The sequence below is a fragment of the Gymnogyps californianus genome, chromosome 15 (genome assembly GCF_018139145.2).
Source record: "Gymnogyps californianus isolate 813 chromosome 15, ASM1813914v2, whole genome shotgun sequence".
NCBI lineage: Eukaryota > Metazoa > Chordata > Aves > Accipitriformes > Cathartidae > Gymnogyps > Gymnogyps californianus.
Genome location: NC_059485.1, coordinates 19,458,674 through 19,479,969, shown reverse-complemented (window position 1 = coordinate 19,479,969; position 21,296 = coordinate 19,458,674). Strand labels below are relative to the sequence as shown.

Sequence of the window (21,296 nt, the reverse complement as noted above, 5' to 3'; positions counted from 1 at the left end):
TGAGGCTTGCAGCTTAATTCTCACCACAGGTCCCAGAGCATGAAGAAGTCTCACAACCATCAGTGTTTGTGCTGAAGTGCTCCTTGTCCTGCCCTCTGAACTACCTCTTCCTTTACAGCAAAGACATCAACAATTTTCATGATCCGTTATTTGCTGATTAATTAATATTTGCAATAAAATAAAAACAACACAAACTTGAAGTAAATGGAAGTTAGAGAAACATGGTAGCATACAAGAAGTGAGAACACATCACAACACTCCAACATACAGATCCTCTTCCCACAGTTAAATGGGATGAATTTATGATGGCAAAAGCAAATTCCCAGCAAGAATGAGTAAGAAGCAGCATTTTCAAATAACTTTTGAAAAATTACTAGACAGATAATTAATCACTTTGATGTTTCAGGCAATGTGTTCTTTGGATGCTGTGTCAAAGAATATTGCAAACAGCAAAAAAGTGAGAGACGCTAACTGCAGTGTAAACTGAAGTGTATTTTTGGTTTGGTAAGGTGAATGACCTATAGCCCTTTCTTTTGTGGCATGCCATATGTTGATCGGAAGACCAAGAAGTCATCTGTTTATTAAATTATTGTCTTGTTCCTTTTTAGTGATTCTACAAATGATCAAATAAATATTTAGCCAGTAAGACATTAAAATGGCACATGGACATTGCAGGTGCTGAGGGACATCAAGGGAAAGAGTTCATCCCCGGTTTTTTTGGACTAAATCTTTTTCCTTCCCATTCTTGAGTCATCTATCCCTGTCTGCAGCTGTTTTGGGGAGAGAAAGGAACTCTGGTGAAGAGGGTGAGCTACCATGCCAGAACTAAAAGCCATACAGCGTCCCAACCATCAGTATCCTCACTACAGCTTCTACCTTATTTGTGTGTGACACAGTGACAGCCCAATGCTTCAACCAGTGAGAGGTCTGAAGGGCTAGTCTTGCAATAAAGAAATGGATGAAGTCTCCCAGAGCCATAGAATGGACACTATGAGATAACTTTATGCAGGCTGTAATGGGAAAGCCCTGCTCATGGGAAAAAAAACCACTGTGGAGTGACTAAAAGGAGATCTCTTCACCCCTTTGTGGCATGGAGCAAAGGGAAGAGAGGTCTGGACAGAGCCCTGTCTAACAGAGCCCATCCTACACTGTCCACCTCCCATAGCCAGGCAAATAGTGTGAAGCATCAAAGTGGATAATCAACTACAAGAAACAGAGGAGAATCCCCAAACCACCACTACTGACCAGCTGCGTCCTGCTTCTTGGAGAGGTGATACCACCATCACAAAAAAACAAACCAAGGTAATGCAAGATATATGGAGGGATGTTGAGTGAATGGAAGAAATTTAGGAAAAAATGCACATTAAAAAAAAAAAAGAAAGAAAGAAAGGAAAAAAAAAAAAAGAAAAAAGGCCTTCGCCTTACCAAAGAAATCATCCCGTACTATGAGAGCCATCCCATACGAGAAAGGGAACAGAAAGAGATGGGGACAAAGGGGGAGAAAGGAAGAGAAAAAAAGCAGCCATTAAGTACCAGTCTGTAAATAGCAAACAGAGCAGCTCATCAGCATGTGTACCTCTGTGTGTGGTGCCAGTGTAAGAATACCTCTGCCATGTGATGCTCAGTAGTAACTAATCTACACCTTGTTCTGCTGCAGCCTGGCCTAACGGAATTACACCTGAGATGTCAGGACAAGCTCGAGATGAACTCATCTGTTTCCTCCATCTTCATCATTTCCCCTGGACTACATGTCTTTGGGTTTCCCATCCCCACAACAAAGGTAGTTCAACAGACGTTATGAACAGGGTGAGGGAAGGACGGGGGCAGGAGGAAAAACAAAAGGGGGGGTGGATATCAAAGCTCTCATCTGGCCTTTTTGCACAGGCCCAAATCCACCTCCTCACTGTGACAAACTCCAACTCAACTTCAACGGGAGGTTTTCTGAGAAAGGACCACAAAAAAGTGGCTTGCAGTATAAACAGTTTGAACTAAAAGAAAGGATGATGCCATCCCTTTCTTTTGTAACCTCACAGATCCAACACCAAGAGGTGCTGGGCAAAGGAACGTGACAGAGCTCATCACCGCACAGCATTCCACTATCACGTCTGCCTAAGTCACCTGCCTTTACTACAGGGAAAACTTCATCCAATTTGCACTGAAATCAAGAGACATCCCCTTGACTTCATCTGAAATTGCATCAGGGCCCAAGTGCAGTTTATGGAAAGTGCAAACCTTCTGACGACAGAGCGTGGCCCTAAGGCAGTGAGTCTCCTTCACCAAAACAAGAGAGAGCTATCACCTAAACTCCTGCCAGAAAGGCAAAGCTTCCACGAAAGACAGGGGCTTTGCCACTCTAATCCATCAAGAAAGTGTCTTTAATGTCACTACAGCTATTCCAGAAGAAGGCCAGTATGCATCAACTAACCCACGGCAGCCATCATGCACATGGAGGGATTCCTCACAGCATGGTTTGCTGAGAGGACAGTGGGAACCTAACTCAGTCCTGTGCCCACCCGAGCTCTGCTCCAAGCACAGCACCCGTCCTGACAGAAAAAAAAGCACTTTGAGCCCCAAGACCTTGAGTGACAGGCCAGTGTAACACAGTGGAGCAAACCTGCAGAAAGCCACACAAGAAAAGCTTACTGAAACGCAGCAGGCGTGTGAGCACAGAGCAGGGACGTCCTGCTGCCCAGGGACCCACCGGTGCAAGGCAACCAAGCGAGGCGAAGGTGGGAGAAGTCTGCAAAGCCAACCGTGTTTGGACAAGAGCAGGGGAGTATCACACGTGTATACCACGTCATTAGACCTCAACAAGGCAAAAAGAAACAAGAAAGGAAACTGAGCAGAGGAGATACACACCTGAGAACTCCCCTATGGGCCATGTCCAGCGAAGCACAGAGAGACAAGGGAAAAAAGGAAGTGAAAAAAGGATCAATCAGTGACTGAAACCAACAAAATAAAAATTTTGTTCAAAAAAAATTAACAATGATTCAGCCATTTCAATGTCAAAAGGCATGAAATAGTAAGGACAGGACCTGCCATGACTGTAGATGGCATGACTCTACATACAGGACATAAAAAAAAATCAAGGGAAGGTAACCTGTGGTACAACTGCAACCACATGCCTCAGCTACCTCCAGTTTTCCAGACATGAATCTCAGGCAATCGCATCTTCCTGGACTGGATAAACCTTTATCTTCTCTTTATTTTCTCTTTATTTAGTCATGTACCGCTAAATGCAGGATAGCTAGTTCCCACTACCTTCTCATTTCCCCTCCCCTTGTGATTTTAGCAACTAGATCTTCTGATAATAAATGTGCTCTTCAGTGATACTTCAGCTTGCAAAAGACAATTAGTTGCATTTAAAAAAATTTTTTTTCCCTTTTTTACAGTGCAGCGCTGGGATTCAGTTTGATAATCCCATTTCTACTTCTGTACAAAAAACTATACATAAACTTACCGCTAATATGGCTGAATTTCTGTCTTCACCACAAAACCCCTGTTATTTGAAGGGAGGTTTTCATCTCCAAAGCAAATACAGTTGGGCATCCTAAAACTGAAAGGAAGGACCTGCCCATAGCGCACAACCAAATTGCTAGTGCTCCTTCGCGTCCAGAAACTCTTGGGATAGGGAAGAGCAGGAAGGGGGAGATGGGAGCAGGGGGAGCCTACCCAGGATGGGGAGGTAAGAACCTGCGATTAACAAGTGAATACGCAGGAAAACAGCCAACTAGAGTTCCTAAGGCTGTAGTGAAAAAGAATGGAATTTGGTCTACAATTACCACTAGTAAATAATTGTTCTCACTCCACATTTTCTCCAGAACACTTCCTATACAAACTCATGTATCTAAAGCAGTATTAGAGGCGGGGGGGGGGGGGGGGGGGTAGACCCACATATTTTATTTATTATTTTGTATTCAAAAATTGCAATGAAAAGTGCCAATTTTGTATCAAGAGATGTTGGCCACTTTGCAGATATCCGGAAGGAATGAGTGAGATTTCACGTTCAAGGAACAGACTTGCCTGCCAGCTACTGCTCAAGGGTAATTTCTGTAAGATCCTTCTATTTTAAAGTCCTCTTTAATGAGATTTCGCTTTCTTTAAGAAACTGAGTCCAAAAGGAGAGAATATTCTTTGAAGACTGATTGCCAAGTTTTGAGAGAGACTAGAGGAAGTATTCAAATTTCACTTGGGTGGGGTAAACTTCATTAATTCTTCTGATTTACAGAGAGAAGTGAGCTCCAAATACGACCCAGAAAGAGAGAGAACTCTTTCGGCTTGTGGATCTTGTTTCTTACATCACGTCCATAAAGCACAATTTCCTCTGTGGCTCTTCAGACTCAAAGGTACAGCAGGAAGAGAGAACAATTTATCTAACAAAAAAGGCAAAATTTTGAATAATGTTGACAGTTTTGTCAGTACTAAGATCTAGCTTTTTGCTTCCACCTTTACCAGACTTTCTTAGTGCTTTCTATTGCACAAAGCCAACACCCCACCCCCCCCCCAAAAAAAAAAAAAAAAAGTAGTACAAATCTCATTTCTTGGTCAGAGACATGACCTCTAAGATCTCTCTCTGCCTTCCTCCCTTTGTACAATCCTGGCAACATGTGTGTTCATTTTAAAGAACACTTTTATGTGGACAGAGTCAGTAGCCGGAACTCAACAAAAGGATTAATTAGATTAACGTTTCTCACAGAAACCTCACAGAACTACCTGATTTCATCACAGCCCATCTCCCAGCTTTGAAAAGGAACCAGGAGAAGCCTTCCTATTCTGCTAGCCCGCCGTGCAATCACCTGCAAGAGTTTTGCTGCTCTGTTCAAATGAGAAAATTGTCCCAGCACAGAAATGTACTCTTCGTAAGCCACACTATGTGGTCTTCATAAGGCACACTTACATGGGTACTGTTCAATGAAGTCTGTGTACGTTTTTATTACACGTGGTAAATGCCAAACAACAGATGTCTCACAACCCAAAATCAATCACTGGTCTTTGGGCAGCCTTATTACTGGAAGAGGTGAAGCACCTTTGACTTTAACTGAAATTGTGGTGACCAACCTTGCAAGGTTTGGGCAACTAAAATCTTTGGCTCTTTGAAAACAACAGGCTGCATTTCTCACTGATCACTGGGTCAGACTACAGGGTAGTCCAAAGGGAAAGTGGATTCCCAGAAGGCAGGCCTCCAGAAGCGGGAAACAGGTTGTCCGAAGGTTAAGTTCATACACCAAGCAAATAATTTTCCTGAATACTAACTCTCAGAAGCTGACAATCCCTGATGCCCCAGCCATTTTGGGGAGGGAAGGAAAGCAGCACTTGGCACAGTGATTAGTGGAAGATAGCCATATAATCAACCATACGCTCTCGTAGATAAGGAAGCACCTGAGGGCCAAGATAAAATAGATGGGCAATGGCAAGATTGTCAGTGTTTTTAATGTTTTGATTCTGCTAGGAAGAGAGTTCCCAATAACGTACGGGGGCTGGCTAACCAAAATTCATTCCAGAGCAGGTAGATGAAGCTTTAACCGTCATGTGTAATTCCTACTGTCATCTTCACTTTAAGCAGGAGTCCCAGCCCTTCTGCAATGACTGCTAACATCCAGGTGATTCTCAAACCTGGAAATCTTGCTTTTCCTCCTAAATTCTTAATTTTGTAAGTATCTGCACACGTTGGTTCCAACTGCAGGCAGAGAAAGCCTGTGCGTTCATCCTGAATCTTCTGTAGATTTTCTTCTTCCGGCAATCTCAAGTTGGAGGTGAAACAGTAAATGTTTTAACACTTCAGGTAATGGTCATCAGTCCACGCACAAGAGCTCTCTCGCATGTTGCAGGGCTAGCACCATGCTTCTAAAAAAAACCCCTATCCATATCAAAAAGGTATTGCAAGCATTCTGATGATAGTCTGGATCTTGTTCTTACATTCCAGTCACACTATTGCCTATAATAATAACAATTTCACAGACATTTTGTCTTAGATAAAGCCAGAAGTATTGTATTAACCTCCTTTCCAGTCTTCAGTCCACGTCTTCATGGTTAAGTCCTCGGTGAATAGGGTAAAATCTATCCTCTCTGCAGAAACATACCCTTTCAGAGGGTCCTGATACAAGACTCATATTCAAAGCTGATAGAAGTATTTTCCTAGTTTAATTTCTGCAAAGGTGAGCTGCTGCAAATCTGTGACATGATTCAGCCCATCCTGTTCTGGACATATATACAGAACCAAACTTACAAGATTATCCATAAGCAGCTCATCAGTAATTATCAGAAAGGAAATGTACACTTTCAGATCACATCTCTTGCTACTAAATGCATAAAAGACATACTGTTGGAGTCCTCATGTCTCCTAAGACTCCTTAAATCAAGCAGGAAAACGGGAAGTGAGCTACACAGTTTATAAACTTTGTCAGCTGCCCGTGTTGTCTGAGTATTCAAAGACCACTCATATTGTCCTGATTCAGGAAAACAGTCAGCAGGACTTAAGAGCACGCTGAAATTCTGTCATGAATTAAGGTCAAGATACTCAAGAGTCCAACACGAAAAAGTATGGCAAGGGCTCAGACTGCTACCTGAGGCAAAGCTGCTTCTCTGACTGCGTCAGTCCTAGTCAGGAATACAGAATACAACCAGACTTCAGGTATTACAAGCTCCTTCAAAATCAGCCTAAAAAGTGAAATACTACATCTCTTAGACTGACTATAAAAGGGTAAAAACTGCAATATAGACCATAATATTTCCATATCATTTAAACTTCAAAAACTTAACAAAAGGAGTTACTTCCTTGCAAATTTCAAACAAACTCTTTATTCCAAGTGAAATTGCTAGTGTGTAAAATTACTGGGGGGGGGGGAAATTTGGGGGAGGAAACAGAAGGAGCAAATTTTGTCTTCAAATTGTTTGTGTGGGAGAATCCTACAGAAAAATAACTTATGCACATGAACACAACCCAAATAAAAGTTACCCAACAGTTTAAGTTATTTTCTAAGTAAGCATTACTATACTGCAGGTACATATTTCAGTCACATAATGTCTCAATTTCCATGCCATTTTTTTAAAAGCTAAACATCCAAGTTCTGAAAAAAAAAAAAAGAGAATTTAAGTGCTTCTAGAAGCTTAATATAGTTGTCATTGTACCAGAGAAAACAGAATGGTTCTAAACAAGTTTTTACCTAGCAGATCTGCTCCTTCATCAACATCTCCAATAACCTCGGACCCTGCTGTGGAAAGTTCATGATACAGAGAGTCTGTGTTGATGCCAAACGCTTTGTTCACAATCCCCTGTGTTGGGCTGTTGTTGGAAGAAAAAAAAACAAGGACTCTTGTTACTTGGCAACATTTAAGCCAGAACATTTCTCTCTGAAATACTGAGCATCCCAGGCCATTGCGATCAAAACCCTGAGAGCACATTCCACCTGTTCACCACGGGCTGATTCAGGGAACATATTGAGTAAAGAAAAAAGCATGTTTTATTCCCCATATCAAGGACAAGTACCTATCGTGCACAACCTCAAAGCTTGCCCAGCTGACTTCCTTTTAAATCATAATAGTTAATGATTATTCAATATTTGATCGAAAAATTTCAACTTGCAGTAGCTCTCAACCCTGACTTTTCAGACTCTGCAAGGATTCCCACACTCCTATCAATTTAGATAGCAACTTAGACAGCAGTAAGATCAGATAAGGACTCCAATGTTGTTGGGTGAGTCTATGCACCGAAAAGCTTCTTCACATGTCAGCAATATGTATTTCATTAAAGGTAAATCAAAGTTAATGTTTTCTAATCATATCATATGGGAGCACATTTCCACCTCTTAGTGTCTTCGGTACCATCAAGAATCTTCTTGCATTTCTTGACAGTCTCATGGCTCAAACAGAAAATAGCTGTTACAGGAGGTGAGGCAACCTCTGCGAATGTCATTGCCTACTCTAAAAAATGGTCTTAATGTGGGTATAAACACTTCTAAGTGCCCTGCCTTCTATGAGGGGAATCAGCCAGCATGAAGAGAGGCTGTGCAATTTCTCCAGCAGTCTAACAGAAAGGTCAGTACCACTGGAGATTATCTCAAGTTGCGTGGCTTCATTCTTAGATAAATCAAGTCTTGGCGATAAAGCCTGGCGGTTACAAATGGGGTGCAGTAGCTGCCTCTGATATTGCAGAGTTCCAGCACATTGCAGAGAAAAGGAAAAAAAAAAAAGTGTTTTTTTTCAATTACAGAAAAATTACAGCTACCCAGACATCTGAGAGCACTGAGTTACAAATGGGTGCCATGACTGCACCAGAATTAATTGGTTCACACAGTCTAACCGACAGCACAAGTAACAAGAAGCAACCAGCACTCAGCGTCTGACCTGAAGACCTAATTCAGCTTGAACCTACCTCTTCAGCACTCAACTTTCAGACGCTGTATGTATCTCAAAAGCATTCTGTTTTTAAAGCAGCAAGCACACCGTTCAGCAGCTCGAGTTAGCTTGTGTCTCCTGTAGCTTTCAGTCTCACTACCTGGATCAGAGATCACTGCCTGAAGAGCTCCCAGTGCAGCAACTCCTCTCCGTTCCCTTTTCCTTGGGTTTGACCAATTTTCAATCTGATCTCATCAGTCACTTTCGTCTTCCCCACACAGAGCTGTTTCGGCTACCTAGACTCCTCCTGCATCTGACCCTAAAAATTGTCCATGCATCCTATATATTCTGAGGGGAGCTAACTGTATGTGGTTTCACAGTTGAGAAATGCATCTGTTACTGCTGCTCATACCCTTCTTGATGAGGGTGCTCAACAGGGCAAATCCAGTCCAGATTTGGACTGTGAGAAAATCTTGCCTTAATTTTGCCAGGGTACTATCTTCTGCATACCTGTAAGAGCTAGGGGGTTATTTTTGCCAGCATAGTGCCAAATTACCCACTGGACGAGGGTAAAAATTAATGAATCCCGTAAAATTAACCACCTGGCCTTAGTAAAAATGAATCAAGGTACCCAGATCAATAATTCTAGACTAATACATGCCTCACAGAAATACGGTGCCAAAATTAATAGCCTTTAGGGAGCCTCCTACTTAGCATAAAATGGGTGACGGATAGGAACAAGAGCAGCAGAGTAGTTCAGTAAAAGTCTGCTAATTCAGAGAACTCTGTCGAGGTCCTGAGTGCATTGATCGGTCAAAACTGCTCTGAATAGCCCCACCTGGGACCCGCACCCACCCACGGGTCCAAGGGCTCCCTTTAACCTCAGGCCTGTGCTCTCAGTCCATCTCTGAGCTACACTGTAGGTGTACCTGTCTTCAGCCCTGTCTCCTGCTGCTCATGGGTAGCACCAGGACCTAATTCATCCCCTTGCCTTGTCTGGGGCTGCTGATGGAGCTCGTTATCAGTGCTCTGCCCTCTCTGCTCAGAACCTGGATCAGGACTGGGATCGCTGGGGTTACTCCTGCTTGTCCTCCCTCATGGAGCAGCCCCGCTCCTGCTCTTCAAACACTTGAAAAAAATTAAAACTGAAAAAAGCTTGATGTTTTAAAACTAATTCAGAACTGATCTCTTATTAGACAAATGCATCTTTTCCCTCTTCCTGATAGCTTACGCCCGTGTCTTCTTTGCCTGTCTTAAACCTTTTGTTGCTCCATCTCTCCATCCTCCCTGGTCCAGCAAGGCAAACAAGCCCAGTTCTGGGTCAGCTGGACAGATCCTTCTGCAGATTACCAGCAGACATTTGCCTTCTCTGGAGAACCCAAAAAAGGTCAGGACCCCTCATACTCGCACTAGGCAGAATATATGGACTTTCTCAAACAGCTGCATCTTGAACTCGGTGAGAGCCACAGCATCCACTCCTCACAAAACCAAGTGGAAGAGCACACAGTGAAAAGTCACAATCCATACCTGTTACCAGTGCGTTCCAGGCGGGGGTCTTGACACATATCCAGCTCTGGAGTAGAGTCTATGATGTCCTGAACATCAGACCACTCATCACTGCTGCCCATTCCTAGGTAAGACAATACATATGACCTATAGGATCAGGACTTTCACAGGAATGTGCTCCCTGAAGGGACTTTTGCAGCTTTGAATATCAAGGTTTCAAAACTTCATGGTGTCGTGTTCAAAGTCTTAAAATAGGAACAGAAAGTGGCTGATCATCTAGAGTCACAAATGCACCAGTGCTGGGAAGGTGCCCTCACAACTCCAGAGCAGAAAGACCATAAGCATCCCCTCCCCGCCACCATACCACAGTGTCACCAAGGTCACTGGCCTGAATCCTCATTAAAATGTGATAACCAGAAACACTTCATCCATTAAAATAAATTCCAAATAAACTTTTTATCTGTCATTAAAAACTCTTCAATCACCATGCTGCTTTAGCTGAGATCGAAGACAACACAGTGATTTTCTGTACAGCTTCACAGAGATTACTGTAGTTATGAATTGGCACTATTTAGTTTTAATAGAAATAATTTTTCAGTACAAATTCTCAAGTCTACAACTGGTTTAGATACCCATTACAGTGAAATTTCACTTAAAAACTGATACATGAAATCTACTCTGGTTTCTGTATAATCTACAGCCTGAAGCCAGTATTTAAAGAATACGGAATTTCCTCCTCTTGTCAAGTCACATTTATTGGATACCAAACTGTTCAAAAGCTCAGACCTGCACGTATTCTAAACAAGCAATATGAACACAGTGTCTGTTCCCACAAGAAATTCTTGAAGGATTAAAGATCTAATTTGTAAACTACATTAGTCCCTCAGCGATGTTAGATGTGAAATTTTTGACCTTTCCAAACAGCCTCAGTAGCCAAATATACAAAGCCCATGACAACTTGAGTGTCGGTTTTATTCTTTTAGGCTGGCATTGGGCACTGGCTGGCAACAAATGCCATGTTTGAAGACAAAGTGTGATGTGTATCTGTTGCCAAAGTAGGCATCCATACACCAGTGGTTCTCAAGCTCACAGAAACAGAGGCTTCCTTTTCTTTATTTTTTCAAGCTGGGGAGCTTTTCTGCAAGTATCTTTGAGTACCTTTTTTTGGCAGTTCAGCTCTAAGGTATGTGCATCACTGACAGACATTTTAATTATAGACACATAAAATAGATAATTAAAATGCAAGTATCTGGGTTTCTCCTCAGCATGGAGATCTGATTTTGCATTACATGTACGAAACAGCTGAAAGGTTGAATACGCAGAGCACACAGGAAAGATACAACGATCTATCTGCCTTGAGCAGATTCCACAATACGATACTTCCACCAAAAAAAAAAAGCTTTCACATGCGCAATGACTTCATAGTTGCACACATATAGAAGAGAGCAGACATTGACCCAAGAAAGCTATTGATGGTAAAAAAGCTTGTAAAGCAGCAAATGTAAAAATAAGGGTAAGTATTTATAGGGCACTCAAACTACTGACATCCATGCTCCATTCCTCTGATACCAGTGCTTATACTGACTTGCCTTGGCCAGGATCGCCAACCAGATCACAATTTAACAGTTGGCTATGCAGAAGCCATACGCTTTTATGGAGAACTACACTAGTTTCTGGCAGATTGACATCTGTGACCCTGGGACCCCCTCAGCTGCTAATATAAATACAGAATGGGACTCAGTCATGACAATTCTCATCCAATGCTACAGCAACAGATGTTACATGTTGTTTTATAGTCTTAATTTGTTAGGAATCAGCTTGTGAATGTTAGCAGAGGAATTTCCTCTGTATTACTTAGGAAAAAAGATGATCATCTGGTTCAGACGCTAACCTTGGAGACCTACACTCATCCCTGTGCTCCTGCACAGATTTTCCTTATGATCTTCACCTAGTTTTACAGTCCTTTTGTATGTAAGTTCATGACCTGTAAAACAGACCATTTTTCATTTCTGAAGGCTGCTGCAAGTCTAAATACAATACAGGCTGGGAGTTGCTCAGACACTACATTGGCGCAGCTATATTAAAAAGCACAGAAAGGGACTTCTATCATGTTATTACACCATTTTCTTTATTTAAACAGCCCGGTGCTAAAGGCTTAGGTGATGGCTTTCCTGACAAGAAATCATGCATTCAAATTACTAAAGGACTCTGGTCAAAGTTGAGAGAAAACAACTGTAACTTCCAAAGATTTGGGGGGTTTCTTATGTGAGAAATAGATTAAAAGAAAACAGCTTATTTAGCTGAGAAAAACAGCTGTATATAACTGTTGTTTTTAAACACATCAGGGTGTGGGATAAACACACAGAAGGGAAAATAATTATTTAACCTGACTGACAAATCTGGCATATGAACAACTGGATATAAAATACTTACGAATAAATCCAGAGAGAAAACTAAATGGAAGCTTTTAACTATTGTATTGATGAGGTCCAGAAACAGCTTTCCAAAAGCTCAGTTAGACTAAGATGGGACTTGACTGTTCATGAAAAAGGTTCTATGACATGGATGAATGCAACTGCAGGGCACTGAACTCAATAACCTATTCCCATCCTGTATATTTGTGAAACTATTCATATTACTGATGTTTTAAAAATTTGCTACCCAGAACACTGCTAACATTCAATTAGCCCTGTTTCGCTCATGTATCTTTCTAAGTAAGGCTTCCTCAAATTCTATACTTAGGAAGCTGATTACCCCTCAGTCTCCCAGCCCCTTCCTGTAACAGAGGGCCACAAGCACTGGGAAGTCAATTACTTTAATGACGAAGTACCCAAGCTCCAGCTTCCATACCTATGCTGACATTCCTCATCTCCTGCGTGACCTGGACTTCCATGTTCCGGCTGTTCCGCTTTTCTCGTGCCCTCTTATTGCTCTTGGTCGTGCCGTTGTATTCGCTGATGGGCTGGATGCTCTCATTCAAGGGTGTGACGGCAGCAGAGGGCACAGATGACGTGGGCGTGTTGGACTTGGTTCCAGTGGTGCTTGGTGTGGCAGCTGCTGAGGACTGCCCAGATTCGGACATTTCATCTTGGGGGCACTATGGCAATTCCAGGGTGAGGGAAGAACAAAGAGGGAAAAGCACAGCTATACATTTCAATTAATCTCCCATTTGTTGGTGTATGGCTGCCTTAGAGCATTATGGAGAATGAGTCTTGCTCACTGTACCAGCTACGTGTCCAGCGCTTGCTGGTGACACTAGGCACTGCAACCGCAAGGAAGCGGTGAGTTCTCGTGCTGAACTCAGCAAGCAAATCCCACCTGTGAAAGGACTGATGTCCTTCCTCCGTTACTACTAAACACTGTTCTTCACAAGTCACATGAGTATGCAATCTCTTCATCATGCAACTCAGGAAAGGTGGCCTTATCATAAGTGAAAAGCACCTGCAGCTCACACCGACTACAGTGGAAGCTGAAGGGTTTTGGCACTTGCGGTAAGCCAGGCCAGCATTTCCCAAGACTGGAAGGCAACATGGATACTGCTTGGGAAGGATCTGAAGTGGCCTCTTAGAGGTCCTGGATGATGTCATTACTGTACGCCACCAACACAACCTGGAGAGAACAGCAAAGTGGTTTTGACACTAAACCGCAGAAGCAAAGCGGATACCACGCTGGGATGGTCTGACTTCGCCAGTGCATGAGACCTATGTCCCCATACCACCTTATGCAGAAGCCAGCCAGGCATGGGTCCAGCTTGACAACACAGTAGAAACAGGAGTGGTCTCCCCACTTCCAAATGACAGGACGACAAGACCCAAGAATTCAAAAATCAGAAGCTAACAAATTAACACAGGAGATGGATTCCCAGTGTGAAATGCGCACAAATGGCTCTCAGTTTTACAGACATTACAGCCCCATTTCTTGTAATACCACCTCTGGAAAAACATGGGAGGCTTTCAAGGCTCTGTCAGGATTTTATACTGTGACCCTTGTTTGTCAATTAAAGCAGCACTGCTTCACAGTCAGCCAATTAACGTCTTGACCAATGCTGTGATCACTCCCTGACCCAAATGAGATCTCCCCATTCTTCACGGCAGCCCACTCTAATTACTGCCTGCAGGGAGATGACAAAATTAATGTTGAGAGTTGGATGTGATAATGAGTTGCAATTGCGTGCAGTGACATTCAGCATCTGCACATTCAGACCCAGCTTTAATCTCTACTACTTGCCTCTCCCCTCCCGTGCAAGTACTAGAAAGATCCTGATTCTGCTCAGAGGCAGCTCTGAGCCTCCCAACCTTGGAGCTGTGACGCCGTTTCACTTCACTGATTTGGAAGTCTCATTCTCTTGTTCTAATAATAACCTCATAACATGACAAAAAAATTCAAAATGGGATGAGAGAGAAGACTGAAAAAAATGGCGATGTAACCCTTTGCAGCCATATTTTTTTAAAATCTGGAATCTTATTAAGATCTTTAATTAGGCTGGCCTCTGTATGCTTATCTTAAATACCCTGCTGTACACTGCACTGTGGAAGTCAAAGGTTTTACATTGCATCTGTGCCTTTATATTGGAAATTAAGATTTTTTAAAACTGTGTTACCATTAAATACGATCCATATTTTGTATATAGTTTCTGCATTGTCAGTCCAAACAGCACCCACATTCCCACATGGACATTCGAATCATCTCCCTGCACATTTGCCGATTTGAGCATCAAGACTGAGATGGGGACTTTTCACTGGGGCTGCTACAGGTGAAAACCACACTTCCCACCTCTACTTCATATTCCTGTTTCAGGAGCTACTTTCCTAATATCAAATATGAAAAATATGAAAATATGAAAAATATGAAAAAAAATCAAACCAGGTTTTTGAGAACAAATATGATCCAGTAAGCCTTGTACTACTTCAGCCGCAGTTTGCCTGCTGTGCTTTCTAATGGACAAAGGGACAAAGAGTATCAAGTGTAAAGCGCAACCATAAAACCTCCTTCCCCAAACAAAACTTCCGTTGGATGAAAGGATTCAGAGATGATCTTGTACCCACTGTAAGTCTATAAGCATAACCAAAGTCCATGAGCATCGTAGCACTATAAAAGAGACACCCAGGTGGGTCCTCAGGTCATTTCTTGTTCTTAGGAACTAGTCATCGTTCAGAAACCCTGTATCATCAGCATCTATAGGGCGATATTCGTATCGGAGATATCCTGTAACTTCTTGTTTATTGACATAATCTGCCCCTCACCCAGAACACACCAGTGAGTAATTACCCTGGTCTTTCACTTACTCTTTGGTTATACATCTGAGTTTTATATTTACCTAGAAAATGTACTTTATGAACCTACCAGCCTGCATTGGAGAAATTCCTCCCAAATGTAAATACTACCAAGGCACTCCTCTTCACAGTCCAGAAGCTCTATTAATCTTTGCTGGTATCTTCCTTCTATTGTCCCAAGTACTCTGTTAATGCTAAATATTCCACTAAGTGTACAGCTCTCCTCTACAGCGTAGGAGGCATTTTCCATAACCCATAGCTCACCCAAAGAATACTCTCCACCATCACCACTTACCTACAGCCATACCTGTCAACCTCCTAAACATCAAATGTGTAGTAGTGACCTCCAAAATGCATTGCAAAGGCCCAACATTCATAGCAGTCATATGTCACCATGAGAAGCCACAATTGAATGGTTATAACACTGAAAGCATAGTACATAAAAACAAAAATGTTAAGGACTTTCATCCCCAAAACATAGTATAAAATAAATGTACAACTGAATGTAAAAATAAAATAATATAATGATGGCAACTAAACCAGAAAATAGTAATAACAAGTATACAAGGACACTTAAAATATAACTATAGTATGGTCCCATGAAGAAGGAAGATAGTCAGAAGAGTCAGGATATACATACTGGGAAGGTGTGTGCAGCTGATGTCAGCGAAATATCAGAGCTGCTGAAGAAGAGGCGAGGAGTGCATGAGCAGTACTGCTGAGATTTCAGTCATGCAAAAGATTTAAGAAATAGCATTCCAGTCAGAGAGTGTGCAAGAAGCTTGCAGGAGGAAAATCTCCACTCCAAATTGCAAATCTAGTCAGTCAGTCAATCACATCCTTCAATTATTCATAGGTTTGCTCCATACTCTTAGGAAATCCTCCGCAACAAGCTACCCCATCCAAGTCTTCCACAGCCCAAGCTCTCTAACTCCACCCTACCGGACAGCCTCCTTAAACCCAGCATCCCACTTCTGAGTCTCCCTAACGAGCACCAACACAAATCCCAGCACTACCCGTCAGACACATCTGGAGTAGCACACTACTACTTCTACACAAAGCTTTCTTGTAACCAGAAATGGATTTTTTTGCCCGTCATCACCACCAACAAATCACTACGAGATCCAGTCAGTAACCCTCCATTACCTGAACTTGGACATCAAAGCTTGCAATTTATCTGGGTTCCTGCTACGCTCTCCTGCAATGCAGATGCTGGGTTATCAGAGCCAACTGATAACCTCTCTTTCAGAAGTTCTGCAATGGTACCGCTTAGAGAATTACGCCTTAGCAAGTCTGTGGAAGATGGATCTAACCCCAACGTCCTCCTAGCTCTTCTCTAAAAATTAACCCCTGCCACACGTCTGATCGCTAGAGAGCTTGAGGGCATGTTCACACCACAGTGTGCAGCACTGCCTGGAGATCCCAAGGAATAAACTGGTTCCAGAACCAGAAGCGGGTTGGTCTCTGTTCATTTTGGTTGCTGTCTGTGTCCTTGCAGCAGTGTTGTGTTGGCACAGCACTAGCCTGAAGAAACACATTCATGCTCTATCTTCATTCCCACCATCCTTAATTACCACACTGTTATTGCACTGTGGCATTGCTATTCCCTAATTCCAGGCAAAGCTCTCCAGAAATGACTGTAGGACCCGACTGGCATTCTGCAAGTTGCTACGTTTCCCAAACTTCTGTGCCTACACTACAGCAAGGGCTGGGTTCCAAGAACAGTCTCCATCCTATCCAAAGATCTTCCTTTTAGATTTCCAACTTCCATGATGGCAGAGGGCTGACAAAGTGCTAAGGTTTGTGCTGTGCTAGGCCTGGCTACTTTACAAAGGTAGTGTTAAAAAAGGGAATCTGCTGCTTTGTTTTCTGTGTAAATTTTGAATTTGTCTAAATTTCTTGTGCTATGCATCAAGGAGGCCACTCCTGCAGAGTCCCTCAGGCCAAAGTACCATGCATGCAATCTGGAGACATGCAGAATGGGTACAACAACAAGTTGGGGTTTCTCTTTCTTTGCTTTTTTCCCTCCTCTCTTTGCCTTTACTGCCTCAATATATTTTACAGGATTAGTGATTTACTACTTCTCAAAAGGAGACCAGTCCTTAGATGTGGCATATAGAACACCTGATGTTCTACAAATTCCAGGCAGAAAGAAAGTAAATTTTATCAGACACTTTTAAAGCAGACCAGAAGCTCTGTGAGAAACTGGTGGACATACTGTAAGCCGTGCTGGGTAGATGCACCACTGGCTCTCAGGCCTGTCACCAGGCATTTGTGGAACACCACTCAAAGAGAGGAATTTGGTGGGATCCTGAGCACGAAGACTTTGAGAAGTCCACAGGTACAGCTCACGGGAAATGTGGGTCACCGTGTGTAGTCTAAACTGTAAACAATTGCAGTGAGCTGTGAGCTAACAGTACATCATCTGGGTCTTTGGGCTCAGACCAGTCTCCAAATGGCAGAGCAGAGCACCACAAGCAACAGGCAGAACCATGCCGCTGCTTCAGCGCAGTTGCAGTGCTGTGAGTTTTTTGGCAAGCCCCAGTGCAGAAGGCAGCGCATTGAAGGTGACAAGTGTATCGAAGGCAGACAATGCAAGTCGAGAGCAATGACGAGATATATGAAGAACTGAAGACCTTTAAGCACAGTGCAAGACTTGGGCATCCAGAGAGGATTAGGAGACCTTTTTACTGAAGATAGGAAGGCCAGAACAGCATCAGTCAAAAAGAACAAACACTGGAGAGCAAGCGCAAACCAATGCCTGGTCCCAGCTGAGGTGCAAAAGCACTGCTCTTACCGAGGGGGAGAGAGGGGACAGGTTCCACCATTTCCTCTCCCAAATAAGCTATAAAAAAGTGAAGGATTTATCCTCCCTAAATCTCTAACTGCCTCCCCACACATTCTTCTCAACTTGGGGCCAGCCAAGTAAAGGAGATTATCACTGAGATAAGAAGCATGAGGAGCTGTGTCAAATCCCTCCCGCACCATATGCCAGATCTGCAAAAGAATATCCTCCCACAGCACAGCTACCAAGGGAGCTGACGCACAGCAGGGAGAGGCTGCAAAGGGTTATGGACAAAGACTGGTCTCCATCTTAATGAAAACATGGGATGCTATTGACAGTGGGAGAGTGGGAAACCCTTGCTCCGTGATGGTCTATAAAACCTTGTAGCTGGAGTTGGACTGCAGCTGGCCGAGGTCACTCAGGTGCCAGTGGTCCAGTGTTGGGACGATCTTGGCCCCTATCTGCCCACGTACCATGCCATCCGCGAGGGGGAAGACATTCAGAGAGTTAGGACGTTCCTTCCTGCTAAACAGAGAAACAGAGAGAGAGGGAAAACCAATCTGTTAGCCTTTTACAAGGTTCTTATAGAAAAGAAACAGCACACTAACTTATGTGAAATATTAGTCGCTAGAAATTGAATTGCACTCCTTCCCCTCACATCGCAGCTGTATGAACTCCCAACTCCCACACTTCCCTGCTGTTGTCTACTCAGACCCATGGTGTCCGCTGCTAGAGCCATACCTCTTCCTGGGGGGACTCTAAGAGGGAGGGGGTCAAGTGACCACAACAGGCACGACTGACTTCTCCATCCGTACGAAACATTTTGGGGGAATGCAAAAGTGCAGGGAACCATCAGCCAATTTAAGTTGGTGTATCTTCTGAGAAACAAAGGTACTGTGGGAAAACAAGCCACAGCAAACAACTCTCACAGTGACAAAAAAAGCTCCCATATCATTGGGTCAGGACAGAGGCTTTTAAGTAAGAGTCATCTACATGGCACTTCTGTACATTCCACCCCAAATGTGGTTAGCTCCAACAGCAGAAATCAGAGTTTTTTGGTTCACTGCCAATACTAAGCAAGAAAAATTGTATTTGTACTCTCTGATCCCCTCTCCATATCCACATTAAAATGCACTCAAAATTCAGAAATTAAACAAACGTATAAATGAACGCATCATTCATATTGCCAGATGTCTGTAATTACATTTTCTTCATCCTCTTCTTTCTGGCAATTGCAGGTGACTAGCTAGCTGCGGGTTTGATTCTGAATATAAAAGCTGACACAGGTTTTGAGACCAAGTTCCAGTGGGAGAAAATCTAGAGCAAGCAGTGGAAGTGGAAAAGGCTGCAGCAGCATGCCGAAACTGGCAACTGGTTTCGTGCCAGAGAAGCAGGCCTGCAGGGACAGAGCACGTACCCATTTAGGGGATATCCCCAACAGCCTCCGCTAGCTGGACTCCAGCGATCCTGCAGAGATGAACTAAGCTGATCCTCTGTGTGACATGCACCCACAAAGGGGTTCAGTGATGGTACGTCACCTACTCCTGTACGGGGCTTCCGCTTATTGCTGCAGGGTGATGAAATCTACCCTCCTGTACACCAGTATTAATAACAGTAGACCTTCATGTGCCTTTCTTTAATGATTGTCAGCACTGGTCTGATGACCAGGCTAGGCAACCATCACAACCACCTCACCCGCGACTGTGGGCGAAATGACTGCAGTAGGACCTAAGGCCCCCTGAGACGTATGCAAACACACTAACACGGGAGACGGTGCATGAACCGGCTCATTTATGAAGGAAGGAGGTGGAGTATCTAGCAGAGGAGACAATGTTTGTGGAGAAAATCAAAATGCCCAGCCTTCCCATTCTCAGCACTGCCCAGCCCACGCAGTGTGCTGCACTGCTCTGTCAGTGTCACTCGTGCTGAGGAATCATCACTCACTGTGGCCCTTCTTGGACAGACAGAAGAGGCAGGAAGGTGTTTCCAGTGTGGCCCAGCAAGGAGATGTGGGATGCATTTTTCCTAAGAATCTGCATTAAAATTCTCTCCTGAAGATCCTAAAGACTCATACATGGAAGTTTCACAGACAAACCCTCTTACAAAGGTAGCATGTAACTGGATTTTAGAGGAACACAGATCATTGACACAACCTGATTAACCTTACTTTCTTTTATAGAGAAGATGCAATCATCTTTCACCAGATTCAAAACCAGATTCATGTATGATAGGGATTATCAGTTTCCTTGTAGCCTTTCCACTCAAAGGGCATCTTGGTGCTTGTTACTTTTAAGTATTAACAATTGATGAAGGTTTATAGAAAACATTCCACTGCTGTTTGCCTAAATAGCGATTTATGACCTCTATCCTGCCATTTACACCTGCTCCTAACAGGTCATGATGCCAAAGTACATTTACCTCTGTCTGTCTTCCTGCATTTACCTCTCTTTATCCTACTGCTATCATTCCAAGACCCTGAAAATTTCTAACAGCTGTGTTTTAAGCTTCTAAATAAGATACTAGGGAAATTTTTCCCCTAATATGAAATCTTCACCCCTGGCACTGTACTGATCTAAAAGCCACAAAAAGTACAGTCAGTTATGTATAAGAGATTATGAAGAGATTCAAAACTAGAAATTAGAACTTTGTGCCACACAGACAGAAAATTCCTAGTTTTACAGTTGAAGAAAGAACTCAAGGGTCCCAAAGAGTCTACTTCAAAAGAATCATTCTTTTCAGGGAGGGGAAAAAAAAAATCAGGCCATTTTTTGAGCTGCTTTAACCATTAGTTTCTTATCTTTCCTCTTCTTCAGGTTAGAAAGATGGTCTTAAGGGAGTCATGCTTCATAGGTGTATGTAGCTGGAGAAAACTTCCTATAACTGCAAAACATTCCTTGCAAAACAAGTGGTGCAGTCAGAATATCTAACACGCTATAATATAAACGCTTTTGTGACTATGTTGGGATGGCCTGGCATAACTCACTGGCAGCACTGGGAAATATGAGCCATCCCAAACGTATGCTGAGACACTACATTATACTTCCTCTTTAGGTAATCTCTATCAGACTTCTTTTGGGAACCCACAGCTTATTTCTACGTTCATATACAAACACATGCACATTCAACATGCAAGGAGATACAGCACCCCGTTGAATGTACAGGGAACGTGTGAAATTCACAGTCCCTGCTGAACAGAGGTACAAAGTCTCCGTAGCATCAGAAGCTGTAGGATCTTCAGGAAAGGATTTTAACATAGATTGTTAGGAAATTTCCTTGCTTGACTTTCTTTGGAAACACCTTCCAGCCTCTTCTGAACCTCCAAGGGAAGGGGAAAGAGCAAACACCACAGAAGAGCTAACTTCAGCTCTGCAGTCCTGGGGTTGACTACCAGTCTTCAA

The 21,296-nt window shown here is 43.0% G+C and overlaps 1 protein-coding gene across 4 annotated transcripts in view; it reads right to left on the bottom strand.

Moving 5' to 3' along the window:
- Nucleotides 1–21,296, bottom strand: part of MAPK8IP3 (mitogen-activated protein kinase 8 interacting protein 3) — a 54,264-nt gene that overhangs the window by 27,417 nt on the left and 5,551 nt on the right. For all 4 annotated transcript variants that reach the window (XM_050905688.1, XM_050905691.1, XM_050905689.1 and 1 more), the window contains exons 4-7: nucleotides 18,372–18,423; nucleotides 12,691–12,937; nucleotides 9,862–9,964; nucleotides 7,164–7,282 (exon numbers count right to left, since the gene is read on the bottom strand). In XM_050905688.1, the coding sequence (XP_050761645.1) occupies nucleotides 7,164–7,282; nucleotides 9,862–9,964; nucleotides 12,691–12,937; nucleotides 18,372–18,423 (521 nt within the window). The remainder of the gene's footprint in view (nucleotides 1–7,163; nucleotides 7,283–9,861; nucleotides 9,965–12,690; nucleotides 12,938–18,371; nucleotides 18,424–21,296) is intronic.